This window comes from Drosophila bipectinata, chromosome XL, assembly GCF_030179905.1.
Source record: "Drosophila bipectinata strain 14024-0381.07 chromosome XL, DbipHiC1v2, whole genome shotgun sequence".
In the NCBI taxonomy this organism is placed as follows: Eukaryota; Metazoa; Arthropoda; class Insecta; order Diptera; family Drosophilidae; genus Drosophila; species Drosophila bipectinata.
Window position 1 is genome coordinate 14,048,976 of NC_091734.1, and position 14,325 is coordinate 14,063,300.

Consider the following 14,325-nt stretch of genomic DNA (forward strand, 5'->3'; position numbering starts at 1 on the left):
GATTCGGAACCCGATTCCGTAGCCAGGACCTGACCCACTAACCCTTCAAAAAAAGAGGCCACAAATTCCAGGTTCCAAATGGAATGCTCACTTTAAAATAAATTCTATAAGAAATTCTCAAATTGTTTCTGAATAATTGGTTTTGAAAAATTCTCTTTTTTGAAAATAAGTTTTTGAAAATCCAAGATGTCTGACCCCAAGCAGGGTCTACCGTTAGTCGTTCCCTATTCCCGATTCCCGATTCAGTTGCATGCATTAAGCGAAGTGCCTTGTGTTATGTTTTTCTTTTCGTTTTTCGGCCCAGTGGTGTAGTCCAGAGGGGTCCCTACAACATCACTCATACGACATGTTGGCTTGACTTTTTTTTTATAATTTTAATTAATGAAATAAAAGCTCAAAAACGGATATTAATAGTTTTTTAGGCTTAGTTTTAAGTGAAATTTGATATATCTTGAAAATCAATGCTAAAAATAAACGTTAATAAACAGTAGCATACCTTTGCGGGTTACTTGGGAAACCCAAAACCCGAAACCGGGCTTCAGCCTCGGCCCGTCTCCCCCCTTTTTGGAGCCGAAAAAGCCAGCCACCGCCACCGCTGCTTTGGGAGCGAAAGAAATGCCGGAGAGCGGTGGGCAAAAGGGAGAGAGACCGACTAACCGACCGACTGCCGAAGCAGCAGCAGCAGCAGTAGCAGCACCAGCAGAAGCAGCAGCAGAGGCAGCAAGCAGCAGGCAGCAAGCAGCAGGCAGGCAGGCAGCAACGCTGCTATATACACGGTGCCGAGCAACAAATTGAGTCAGTATCGCACAAACAACACTAACGGAAACATCAACGTGAAAGCGACGAGACCGAGACGGACGCCCTCCGTCCGTGTTTTGTGTCTGTCTGTGCCTGTGCCTGTGCCTGTGTCTGTCTGTCTGTGTGTTGAGTTGAGTTCAGTTCAGTGTTCACTTTAGTCGCGCTCTCCAAAAGAACTTTAATCAGCAGTTACCAACTACACACACACACCACACACACGCACTCACGCACTCCAACACACACATGACACACACGCACTCGTACACACAGGAACGCATATAAGGTGGAAAACAATAATACAAGAAAGAAGAAGCGCAGCCAAGAGCTCGGCATCAGGATCAGCGCGGAGAGAGCGGCTTTTGAGTGTTAGGATCGCAGAGGATAGAGAGCGAGATAGCGGGCAAAAGAGGAAAGGAGGAAAGGAGGCAGAAAGCCGAGGACTCTGCGAGCGCCCGAGGGCGGTGAGCAAAGTTTGACGTTTGCTAACTGCAATCGGCACTTAGCACTTTTGAAAAGTTTGCCAACTCTCCCTCGGGCTATCAATAAAATCATCCCAAGCAACATAGCAGGACAGGCTATATTAATAGACAGGGGCAAACATCACAAAAAAAAAAAAAAACAGAAAAACCAGAAAGTAAAAAACTGCAAAAAAAAATGCATAAAAAAGCGTAAAGGAAGGCATCGAGAGCAGCGGAGTCGCCGTCGTCATATGCGTCGTGGGTGTCGTACAACGTACATATCGTATATATAGATGCATATTCCCATCTATATATAAAAATAAACATAAAAAATACATCTTTTTTTTTTCTTGTTATTCTATAGTTAATAAATAGTTTTTGTGCAAGAATAAAAAAAAAAAAAAGCAAAAAATACAAAAAAAAAAAAAAAAAGCGCCCAAGGCGGCCAATGGAAATGCCAAAGAAAAAGCAACAAAATTTACAACGACACCAGCAGCAACAACAACAACAACAACAACTGAAACAGCAACAACAACAGCGAAATCAACAAAGGAAGAAGAAGCAAACATTGCAGTTTCCCGATACATAAGTCCACCGATACCGTTCCGTATACGCCCCGTTGTACCCCATTCCCGTTTTCCATTCCCCAGAAAGAAATTCCGATTTTTGCGGTACGTCTTTGTCGCGCGCGTTCTTACACACACACATACACTAAAACAGCCAAAGACACAGACACACACACACGCAGAGTTACACACATGCAAGTGCATAAATGGCAATATGGACGAGCACCAGCAGCAGCATTTGCGTTGTATACCAGCACAGTGACACGCGCGTGCCAAATATTGCCGATTTTATCAGGCGAGCGACACCAACAACGGCTAAGGCTATTAACTAAAGGGGCACCAACAACAACAACAGTAGCAACAACAACAATAGTTACAACGAAAATTGCTGGAAGGCGCCGCAAAATATCAAAGTGGGTACCACTACTATAACTACTAACACTACCACTAATACCGAAAGCATATCAACACTATCAACGCAAGATAGCCCACAACCCACACCCAAACACACACATACACTATATATGCACTCCTTAAATGCACCGCTACAAACAACAACAACAACAACAAGAAGAACAACACAACATTCGCAAACTACAATAGCGCCCCCCGCACAAACCAGCATTCCAACACGAACTACAATAACTGTAACCAAAGTGCAAGCAGCCAAGGGAGGCGGGGGGAGAACAATGGGAGAAATAACAGGACCTGGGGAGTGGGAGATAGAGAGAGAGAGAGAGAGTGGTGTGAATGCTAAATGAGTTATGTGTGCACATTCCTCACGAGCAAGGAGAGGAGTCAGCAGGAGCAGCTGCATTTGGCACGCAGAGAGAGAAAAGTCCCGTTAAAGCCGAGAGATCAGGCGACTGGAAAACGGGACTAATTAGAAACTTAACAAACAGGAGGATTGAAGGAAAGGGCACGAAAAAGGACAAAAAGCCAATGACATTTCGAAAAAAAAAACGAATTTAATTAAAAAAAAAAAGGTTTAAGGTTATGATAGACTTGGAAATAAATTCTAGAAGAATTCTTGAGATCCGTTTTGCACCGTGCACTATGCCGAGTATATGCAGATTAGAGCAAGTTGGGTGAGCAACCAAAAACCGCAAAACCGCAAGACCGCAGGAACAAGAGCCCTGTTCCAGTAGCGCCAGTTACAGGAGCTTTCAAGTGCTGTGCAATCAAAGGCAGACCCTGAGACCAGGACGCCAAAGCACCAAGAAAAGGCCCTACATCGTCATGGCTCATGCCTCGTGCCTCATTCCTCATGCCTCATTCCTCATCCTTTATGCTTTATGGTCGAACCCTCAACCTTTTCCAAACAGATGCCGATGACATGCTGCGGTCATGCAAATGCATAAGGATTAGAGTCCTCGAAAACGGAATATGAGATTTTCGTTGGCCCCCCACTCCCATCAGTCAAACAATGAATTCTCCGCTCCACCTCTAGAGAGACCTCCCCCATCCCCTCCCCCGACGCACATGGAAAATTCATGAAGAACCAAATTGAGTTTGTGGTCGAACCCCAGAAGCATACGACACACACATAACTAAAAATAAATTATTGAGTGAGCGATATGCCGACACTTTAAGACCCTTCGGGGACTTGAACTTTAAACTAAAACCCGAATGCCTCAAATTCTGGAACAATTAACCGAATGGGGTTGGTAATTAAATGCCAAAAGTTTAGTCATTACACTGACTCTGGTTGGCTAGAAGCTATGTACCTGCCGAAAGTGGGTTAATTATGGTACAAAAAAATGAGTCAAACTATTTCTGGACACCACACTAAAAGCTAAATGATTTATTATCGAGTGGATTAGATGGAAATCCCAAGAAATGTCTTTGATCTAGCTCTAGTAGAGTCTAGTAGGAGGAATTCTAGAATTCTAGTTAACAGCACTTTTAACGATTCCTTAACACTAAAACATTGTTAATTACCCATGCACCATCGCCAAGTTTTTATTGTAAATAATCATTAAAGGCCCGAAACAAAAATCCTCCACTCACCATTGTAAATAGAATGTCAATTGTGTTTATTTTCCAACCCATTGAAAGAAATAAAACAGAATATATAGACCTAAACACACACAAAATATACATTTTTTTGCACTTTTTTTTCCTCCTCCCAAGTAGCCACAAGATTTTTTTGCAAATCATTTGCATTCGTCTGGATGTCGTCGCTTTCGCTTTCTATATATATATTTTAGTATATATATCTAGTATATAGTATAGTATGCACTTGTCTGGGGGGGGGGGAGCGATCGTCTGGCATAGGAATTTGCCAGAAATAGATCCGATTCCCCAGAAGGCACATGCAGCTCCATATTTTGAAGTGGTCCCATCCTAATGGAAAACTCTATTGACAGCTTCTGATCGAATCTGGATTTATTTCGTTAATCTTTTGAATTTTAAATGTCGGCAGAAACCCCCCACCCTCTAGAGAGCCCATCGCGAATGGTTAATGACCAGAAAAGCGAGCAAAGTGAGCGTAATTAATGGAAACTGTAATCAATCATGCGCTCCAATTAACCGGAGCCCATCCTCCAGCCCATCCAATATCTCGAGAGTAAGACTATATAGCTGATATACTATATAAAATATATATACTGTCTGAATGCTAATGGCAGTGATGGGACTTGGGGTTTGGGGCAGGGCCACCCCGTAATGACACAAAGTGCTCCTTCTCCTGTTCGGTGTACATTTCAAAACTCATTACGATTCACTCACTCACTCAAAGTCTGAAAGTGAGTCAGTATGGGTGTGTGGGTGTTTGGGAGTGGGTGTGGGTGCGGGTGTGGGTGGGGCGGTGAGGGGGTGGACATCGTCGGAGACGAAGGACAGGCATATGTTCTGTGGTCATAGCCTTACGAGTCATCATTTCTGATTTCTTAATTTGTTTTCGTTTAATGTTTTTTTTTTCATATTTTGAAAAGTCTTTACTTTGAAATTGTATATTTGCATGTATGTTTCTCAAAGTTTTCAAAGGTCAATGACCCGATGACATAAATAAAATGAAAATTTAGTTGAAAACTCAACAGAAACGTGTATAAAAGCATCTTTGAAACTTAGATTGAAGGTGCAATCCTCATTAGAGTCTTCTATAAAGAAGATATAAGCTTATTTTCTTGTCTATTGCCTATCGATAATTATCGATAACCAATTATGGTGTATATCAAACAGTCTTAGAAGTTTGAAATGGCATAGAAAAGAGAAAAAAGCATCTTTGGAACTTAGATTGTAAATATATTCCTCATCAGAGTCATCAATTAAGAAGATATAGGCTTATACTCTTGTCTATTGCCAATCGATAATTATCGATAATCAATTTCTTTGTTAAAAATTTCACAGAAAAAAGAACAAAGCAATCTGGAAACTTAAATTGCAAATAAAACCATAAGAATTATGTAGGATATAAAGAGGATACACGGTTATCCCCTTGTCTGATTGTCGATACTTATCGATAACCAATTATGGTTTATCCCAAACAATCTGTTATCTGTTAGCCCATAATTGCATCCTCAAATACTTTCAATAATTGGAATTTGTTTGTAAATGACCAACTTATCTCAACAATATCCATAATGCTCCTTTTTTTTGTATTTATCATCCGTGTATTGATAAAGAAACATCGTTATCTTCTTATCGATAATTAATTCAGCAAAAAAGCACTTCAGCTGAGTCTTTTCAATTCGCCACTTGAATTCATGAATATCATGGGGGAGTAGCCAGTAGCCTTCGACTACCAAAGCCGTGTATTTCAATGCCGTCGAACAAGATTGCTATTCATAAAAATCGCCATAGAGCCGAGGAGTTTTCGGGCTCTTTTATTCATATCGATAATTGTTTGAACAATTTCGGTGAATACCAAAAATGAATTCATCGATTGCCTGCGGGCTTTCCCTTTTTCCCATTTTCCTTTGCTTTTTTTCGCTTCATTTGCTTTTCGGGTGTCCTGCTTGCGGAGGGAGAAAGGACGAAAGGAGGCGGGCCCGAGAGGAGCCCACAGGACCCGCATAACCTTTCGCCTCTGGGGACTTTAGATATATGTATATTTTTTCATTTTTTTTTTCATATTTTTTTTGGGTTGGACTGGGGTCGGTGAGTATTTCACATTTGCTGATTTTTGACGCGTCCATTTACTGTTGATTGATTTTGTTTGTATGTGCACCCGGTGGATGTGGGTGTGGGTGTGGGTGTGAGTGTGTACCATATATATACATACATACACACCAGTATGTGTGTGATGGCTGCATCTACTTAAAAATACATTTATTTTTGCGGCTTACATTATAAGCGGAGAGACATAAAATTCGTTCAAATATTTATACAGTTTGCATAGTTAATTCGCTCGAGTCCATCAAAAATCCGTGTGTCCAGCCAGGGGCTTAGGGGTAATGCTCATCATGAAAGGGGGATCGGGTTCTTTGCGATTTAATATGTAAATTAGGTGGGAAAAAGATAGGATTGTTGCCAAGGGCTCTCTCTTTAAAGGGTTTTCGTAGTGATTTAATGTTTGTTGGACAACTCACACCCCTCTGATTAGTCAGCCCAATTGAATAATATATATAATTTCGTTTTTTTTTTTTTTTTCTTGAAAAGGCCAACCCCCTACTGCCAACGCCCCTGCCTCGCAATTGTGTGTGTCTAGCCTTGTCCTGTCTCATCAATGTCAAAGCAATGAACCCGAATATCCATATTGCCAACGCTTCGCTTATTCAATTTCCCCGTCTGTCTAACAAACACGGGTCCAACTGCCCCTGCCTCCTGCCTCCTGCCACTTGCCTCCTGCCTCCTGTCTTCGTGGCTAATACCCTTTTCAAAAGCTTGGCGGCTCACTGAGCCTGGGAGTGGAGTGGGTCGGGGCTTAGGGTATTAGCAGCTTCGACTTGACGCATAGGAAAACATTGTTAATGTGTCTATATAAGCATATATATAAGAAAAGACACTACAGGATAGAAGAATAGTACTCTTGGGTTGGTTGAGGTCTTACAGAGAGTAGTTCTTATGAAACTTTCAAAGGGATATCTAAAGAAAAAGTATCTTTAAATATAATACTTTAAGATAAGTAGTCTTTTAGCTTCTATCTTGGTACTTAATTCAATAAATTTTTCAAGCTCAAGTTAGAAAGTATAGATATTACCTAACATTCTTATAGATAGTATCTCAAGTAGCTCTCAGTATTTTCCACCTTAAAAACCCTTTATAAGAAACACCTCTATACCATTCTGATGCCCCTGGCTGTACCCTCGCATATGTTAAGTATATAGCCACTCAATTAGAAGGGAAAATGTGGAAAATGGTTGAATCGTTTATGACTCAGCACTGGCGACCCCCCGCCCCGTTTCGGCCATTAAAAATGCCAAGGCATGTGTAATTGTTTTACACACAAGAGATGCCCAAGATATCGTGCATGTTTAATGTCTATATAGTCGACAATACATATATAACATATATACATATATATAATGTGCGTATATGGCAATGGATAATGGTTGGGGCAGGGTATATCGGTGGCATCTATCTTGACAGGTGCCGACAACTTTCAGATACCAATGTCAATTCTTGTCAAAACAATTTTCTTTGCCTTCCGATTTTGGTTCCGAAACAAGGATATATCCAGGTACACACATACATATATACATATATGTAGAGTCTACAAACCTGACACATTTGGGGTGTAAGTAGGGTTTTCTATTTCCATGATGGCTTCATTAACTTGGCTTGACTTTCGCTCTCCAGTATATACAACATGCTTTTTTTTCACAACCCCGACTGGCTGTCCATCATCTATTGTGAGTTGGCCTGTTCTTTGGACACTTTCTGATGGAGTTGCCCATGGCATTTGCGGTGGCTAGTAGGTTGGGGGATAAGGATAAGTCAGACCCATATCGAAAACGCCACTCCTCGCCTTTTCTCGGGCCAGGACCTTGGCAGGACGAAGTGGTAGATTACTTTGTCAGGTTGGGGCAACAAAAAAAAAATACAAAAAAAAATATTAAGTAGCTCTAGGCAAGTGTTTCAATCATCCGGCTCAAGTTGTAGGAAAGTCCAGGGGTTTATCCAAAGTGGATTAACATCTTTTGTGTGTTTTAACAAGATGCGGAACATTTTATAAACTGACGGCATGGCAGGGCAAGAAATTAAGGGGATATTCCTGGCATTTCAATTAGAAAGGAGAGTCTTGAAATGGATATTAAAATCTAGACATTTTTGATGAAAAATGGTAGAGATTTTTTAAAGAAGGAAAGTTTAATATTAGAGACAAGATTTATAGTCTTTAGATAATAAATCTACAGAGATGGACTATAAATCTAAAGTCTAATGTAGAAACTATCAACTAAATCTGGAACTAACTCTATACTTGCTTATCTCCTTAACAAAATTTACATTTTTATTTAATTTAAAGTTTATAACTTGGGAGCTCAAACCTCTATTCCCCAACTGGCATTCACATGTAAATTTCAAAAGCAATTTTCACAACAAAATTGCGAGAATTGCGAGATTTGCTGACTGCAGGGTCAGGTGAGATTTTTAATCTCAGGGCTTATTTAGTTTTTTGTGGCATATTGCAGGTTGTGTAGGTTGCAGGTTGCAGGTTGCAAGGCAGCATGGTAGCAAGTCCCTTTTGTGGCTCCCACCGATTGTCAAGGGTTTTCCGTGCAATTAGAGGGTGACCCCTCAACTTTGGCCGGATCCCCCGCAACCGGGAGAGAGAAAAAAAAAAAAAAATGTGCTAACAGCACTTTTGACGAATGCAACGAGGTCGTCGTTGAGGTGAGTTGGAGGCCATGGTGGGGTGTACTCTGGTTATCCTGGGCGTATCTACGAGGGCCTCTCGGACTCTGATGGTTTTTTTTTTTTTTTTGTTTCTTGTGCGGGAACATTGTGCAGGATAACAGTGTGGCTCTGGGCCAAGTTAACGATTTTCCGTGCCCGCTTTTTTGTTTTTCAGCTTGTTGTTTGTGCAAATGAAATTTATGTAGAGAGTCCTGAACCCAGATCCTGCCTCCAGCCCCCAGCCCCCAGCTCCTACTCCTGCCATCCTTCAACACAAAAGCCAAAAAGGACTCTGGCGTCGGTCGTCGGGTCGTTGGGCGCCTCTGATTTTGAGTTGTGCAATAAATTTTTATCTGTACATGCGAACCTCCTCGTTCGTCCAGAGTCCGACGGATTGAAGGGGTTCCGTATCCGGGTGCCGCCCAGGGGCACTGTTTGGGGTGTGGGTCCTAAGAAGGACCTGCTGCTGCTGCTGCTTCTGCTGCTGCTGACCATTAAACAACGCTGTCAGGTTTCAATGGGCAGGACCTGCAAAACCTGAAGCGGCCATTACACAATAGAATTTCCTTTTCTCGGTGTCGTAGTAGCCTCTCTTTTTTATTTTAGTGTGCACTTGAAGAAAATACTTTAAAAGAAGTATAAATTATGGTTATAGGACTTGAATAGTTAAGTTTATTTAAGGATATAGTAGTAACTTTCACCAGAACCCATAGGGATGTTATAGAGTTGGTCTTCTTCAAGGCTTAATTAGTACTTACTTCCAAGACCTATCTAGAGTTAAGGAAACCCAGATTCTTAAAGATAATCTCTTCCAAAACCTTATATTTTTTTTCTGAGTGCATTGAGAGTTGCTTGTAGCCCGTTCATTGGCGCTGGTGTTGCCTTTATTGTTATTGGCCAAGTTGTGTTGTGTTGCCGGCCATGTTTTAGCGCTGAGTGCTGAATGACATCTGGGTCACCTGGGGCTGCCAGGATGGTTGGATGGTTGGATCGTCGGCTTGCATACTCGTTTAACTTATTCCAAGCCCATTTCCGAGGCCCACAATGTCCCCTGACCATCGACGAGGACATTCACACTCCTCCTCCTACTGCCGACTGCCGGCTTTTATTTCTTTTATTTTTATTTCCATTTCTTTTGGATGCAATACAGTGCGGATCAGAGCCTTAAGGCGATTGATGGCTCAATGCCGGTGGCGGTCGGACACCGTGGATTACCGTGATTTGTTGTGCTAAGCAATCGATTTTGATTGGCTATTAAGAAAAGGGGGCCAGGTAAATTATCAATTTAAGTTGGCTTATGGGTCAGTGATTGAATATGGAAAGTAAAGCCATAACATATTACTTTTGGGGCTTGGTAGTGCTGGGCAAAAAGCCATTGAAGACCCATTGCTTTAGCATTTAATCGGCCAATAAACAGCCTTAATTAAGTTTACATTTCTGGCCAAATCTTTATGGCTTGTTAATCGCCAGATAGTGGATAGTACACTGCCATAACGCACTGTACTCTGTACAGTGTACTGTCGGTGCAGGCGATAAAGCAATCATTTTAATGGAGTGATTAAATTTTCAACAGGCCAACTCATCGGGCCAAATCGAAGTGAATCGCATTAAGCCAGAACCGGCAGCCGAGAGAGAGATGTTTATCAATTATTCCCCGTTTCCATCTATGAATGGGCTTTTTTTTCTGGTTTTCCCCCTTCGATATTTTTTTATTTGTTTGGCTTGTGGAACTGACAAATCAATCAATATGAAGCGTTATTTATAGATAGAAAATCCCATCAAGCAGGGTGGCTCATAAACAATTGAATTGCATTTGCCAACCGAAAGTAAAAAAGAATTTTAACCCAATTTGAAGCCCAAAAAGAATTTTTTTGTTGTTGATGTAACTACATATAACCATGTTGCCCTGTATCTTTGTATCTTTGTATCTGTATCTGTGAGGTTTCTGCCTGCTGCCTGGCACGAAATCGTCCGCTCATTTCGCTTTATTTCATTTCATTTCTGACCTGCCCGGTTCTTTTCTGGTATTCTGGGATATATGGGGCCCCCAACTATTATTAGCGGCACGCTCGACATGCAAACATATAATGGATTTGTATATATATATATATATCTATGTATGTCTGTTTGTATCTTAATATACATATATGTATGTGTGCAGTGTCTGTATAGTTTCAAGTCAAGTCAGTTAGAGCTCATTGCTCTGCAGGTGTTCAAATTTTCACATTTTCAGTCTGGCTCCCAAGCCCCTTTCGGAATGTCCTTTTTAACCCAAACATTTACCCCAAAACTATGACACTGTAAAAAAAAAGGAGGTCTTAATAAAATATAAGAATAAACTTTGAAAGTTTAAGAATTTTTTTAAAAAAGTACCGGGTATATAATTTATAGAAATACTTCAATTACTTTCTATTTCCATTATTTCTCTCTATTTCAAAGCCTCTATGTTTTCTTTCTGTGTACCCCCCTTGGTAGTTTATGAACCTCTGCATAACTTTCTCTGCATAATTTAAAATTCTCGCCTTGTATTTATAGCTAAATTATTGATTTTTATTTTGTAACATTTTGGAAAGTTGTTTAAAATTTTCCCAACACGGTACAGAATAGGTGGACTCTCCATTCACTCCCTCCAACTTGCGGTCAACGAGCTTTTCCCACTTAGCCGCTTTTCCTCGTGCCGGCCACATGTACGTATGTGCCACATGTGGCAGCCACGCTGGCTGACTTGGAAGCTTTTGTGGCTTATCAGTTCTTAGTCACTGGCCACTGGCCACCGACCACTCGGTTGGCCGCTTGAATAGTTTTCCTTTCTTCCGAAAGCTTTGTCACAGCTTTCCGAACCCGTCTGGGTTTTCCTTTTATTTTCCAATTTTCTTTATGGCTTTCCTAAGCCTTTTGTTCCCCGAAGAAACAAGTTCTTCTCCGATTTTCTTTCGATTTCAAGATGCCAATATGTTTCTTTATTTTATTATTTCATACTTGTGGTTTTTCTCCTTTCACTTTAAGACGCAGTTTTCTTCGTTTTTCCCGCGCGCTTCATGAAAATTGTACCTCTGAGGAAGGTTGTTTTTCTTGCAGTTTCCCTCCGGCGCTGTAGTTTAAAAAATTAAATGAGCTAGAAGCGTTTATTTCCATTTAATGTAATCACGTTTTATTGTGGCTCTCATTTTTTTTTTCCTCGCCACCAAATGTTTTCCCCCATTTTGTAAAGCTTAAGGCATTTATGACGTTCATCGCTCATACGCCGTGTGGGCTGTGCCCTTATATTTTATTAACGAGCTACTGGCGCTGTTTTGTTTCGCCAACAAATATGAAAACACTCCGTGAATTCAGAATGCCACGAATAATTCATGCAGTGTACATTAAAATGGTTTTCAGGGCCTGCGCCTCACTTTCAGGCACAATCGCAATATAAAGAGTTTAAAAATATCTATACTGCAATTCAGTGGCGAACTAGTTTAAGGTATAGTCACTTTATGGTTTCCTTTTTAGCCACAAACTATAGACTTATTACAAAAGTATTAAATGTAGAAATAATTTAAGGCATTGGTCTTAAGAATCGGATGGGTATTGGCGAAGATATAGTGGGAATATTTTCATAACTCCACTTTTTGAAGGGGACCCTCTAGAAAAATTTAAAAAAATGGATCGAAAATTTTGTTACCATATTTTGATGCAGATTTTCGGAGAATCCACGATCCACGAGTCTTTTAAGGTACTCCTCTTAACAATCGGATCAGAATTGGCCAAGATATGGGCTCCCCAATAGGTCAAATATTCATAATTCCGGATTTTGACACTTTTTGAAGGGGACCCCCTAGAAAAATTTGAAAAAAATGGATCGAAAATGTTTTTCCCATATTTTGATGCAGATTTTCGGAGAATCGACCCACGAGTCTTTTAAGGTACTCCGCTGAAGAATCGGATCAGAGTTGGAAAAGATATGGCCAAGCATCTTCTCAAAAGAAAGAGTTCTTTTCATGGTGGCCTTCGTCACCTATTTCTTTCATAAATTTTACTAATTTTCCTTCCTTGGTTTTTGTTTCAGATGTCAATTCAGAAGCTCAACGACGCCTCCAACTCCGGGTACGTGAGCTCCGAGGAGACGGACTCGCTGCTGGTGAGCAATCCCAATCCCGGCAAGGGCGGACCCCGGACTGCACTGCTCCGGCAGGTGAAGAGCAGCTCGGCGAATGGACCCACCGCCTCCTCCTCGATGGGCTCCGTGTCCGTATCGGTGTCCTGCTCCGGCTCGGCCTCCGGCTCCGGATCGGGGGGCGTGGCCAGCAAGCCGACACTGATGCGACAGGACCGCACTTCCACTTACCTGACCAGCCCGCAGCAGTCGCAATCGCACCAGACGCCCGGCGGCAGGATGGGGTCCGAGGAGAGCATGCGGCATCCGCAGGACGAGGACGTGGAGCAGGGACTGATACGGAACAGCATAGTGCCTGACATCGAAGTACACCAAGAAGAGGACCAAGAGCACAGCCACGGTCAGGGCGGGGGTCACGGCCAGCACCAGCACCAGACCCAGTCCCAGACCCAGGCCCAGGCTCAAACCCAAAATCAGACTCAGACGCATAGTCAGACCAACAATACGAATACGAATACAAATCCGGATACAATGAATCCATCGACCAAGCAACCGACCATATCAATTATGAATTTAAGTTTGAAGCCCGGAGACATGGCCGGTGGCCACGGCTCCTCGCACAGTCATCCGAATCTGGGGACGTCCTCGTACCAGAATCTGGCCTCCAGCATACCACCCAGCGCGCCGAGTCGGTGCCGGGCGTGCCGGAACTGCAGCCGCCGGGCTTCCACAACGCCCCTCTCCACGACGATCGGTATCGATCGGTCGGCGTCGCGGGACAGCGTGAAAAGTGCCTTCCAGCAGGGCAACCTCTCCAACTCCATGGCCATTTGTATCTCCAACACGGCGCTGCAGCAGCAGCAACAGCAACAGCAGCAGCACCAGTATCAGCTGCAGCCGCACCAGTACCAGCAGCAGCAACACCAGCAGCACTACCTGCAACAGCAGCACTTGCAACAGCAACAGGTGCCGCCCGTTCTGATCACCTCATCGCCGACGAACGGCTCTCGGATAATACGGCAGAGCTCCCAGCCGGAATCGAGCAGCACGGCCATCTGTTGCGGTCCCCACTCCGCCTACGGCTCCTCCCACTCGCACACCGTTCCGAACGTCTCGCTGAAGCAGCTCCGGGAGAGCACTACGGACGGAATAGCCGGGATTGCGGCCGACTCCCTGAGGATCAATGGCGGAATGCGACCCTTCAAACAGGTGAGTTATAAAGCCCTATTTAGAGGTATATACTATAGGAATGGAATCCAATTTCAAGACCTTTCAAGACCCGGAATATTAAGTATTACCTTTCTATTCGAGAATCGCCTTTGATAAATGGAAGCTTTTTCTTAACTCCGAATCAAAAGCGATTATCGTATATATTTCCCCCCCCCAAAAAAGTATAAAACCCCCCCCTCTCTTTTGTACATAAAACATGTACATAGTCATCCCATAAGTGTTCCAAGGGACCTCTTTCAAAAAACGAGTCCTTCTTTGTAACCTTAGACCTCAGTGTGTACACCGACCTTTATGTATCACCTACTATGTATACCGAAACAAGCATAAATACAATATTTATATAACATATATATACCTAAGTATATACCATATATATTCCATAAAACCAAAACCCGTA

At 42.4% G+C, this 14,325-nt stretch overlaps 1 protein-coding gene across 9 annotated transcripts in view; it reads left to right on the plus strand.

The window, feature by feature from the left end:
• The first annotated feature begins 784 nt into the window (after positions 1-784).
• Positions 785-14,325, plus strand: part of SK (small conductance calcium-activated potassium channel) — a 65,300-nt gene continuing 51,759 nt past the window's right edge. For 7 of the 9 annotated variants that reach the window (XM_070282314.1, XM_070282316.1, XM_070282295.1 and 4 more), the window contains exons 1-3: positions 786-1,514; positions 1,621-2,235; positions 12,651-13,907. In XM_070282314.1, the coding sequence (XP_070138415.1) occupies positions 12,651-13,907 (1,257 nt within the window). In that variant the 5' untranslated portion in view covers positions 786-1,514; positions 1,621-2,235. Of the gene's footprint in view, positions 1,515-1,620; positions 2,236-12,650; positions 13,908-14,325 lie in introns of all 9 variants that reach the window. The other 2 variants (XR_011443482.1, XM_070282320.1) reach the window with 1 other exon arrangement.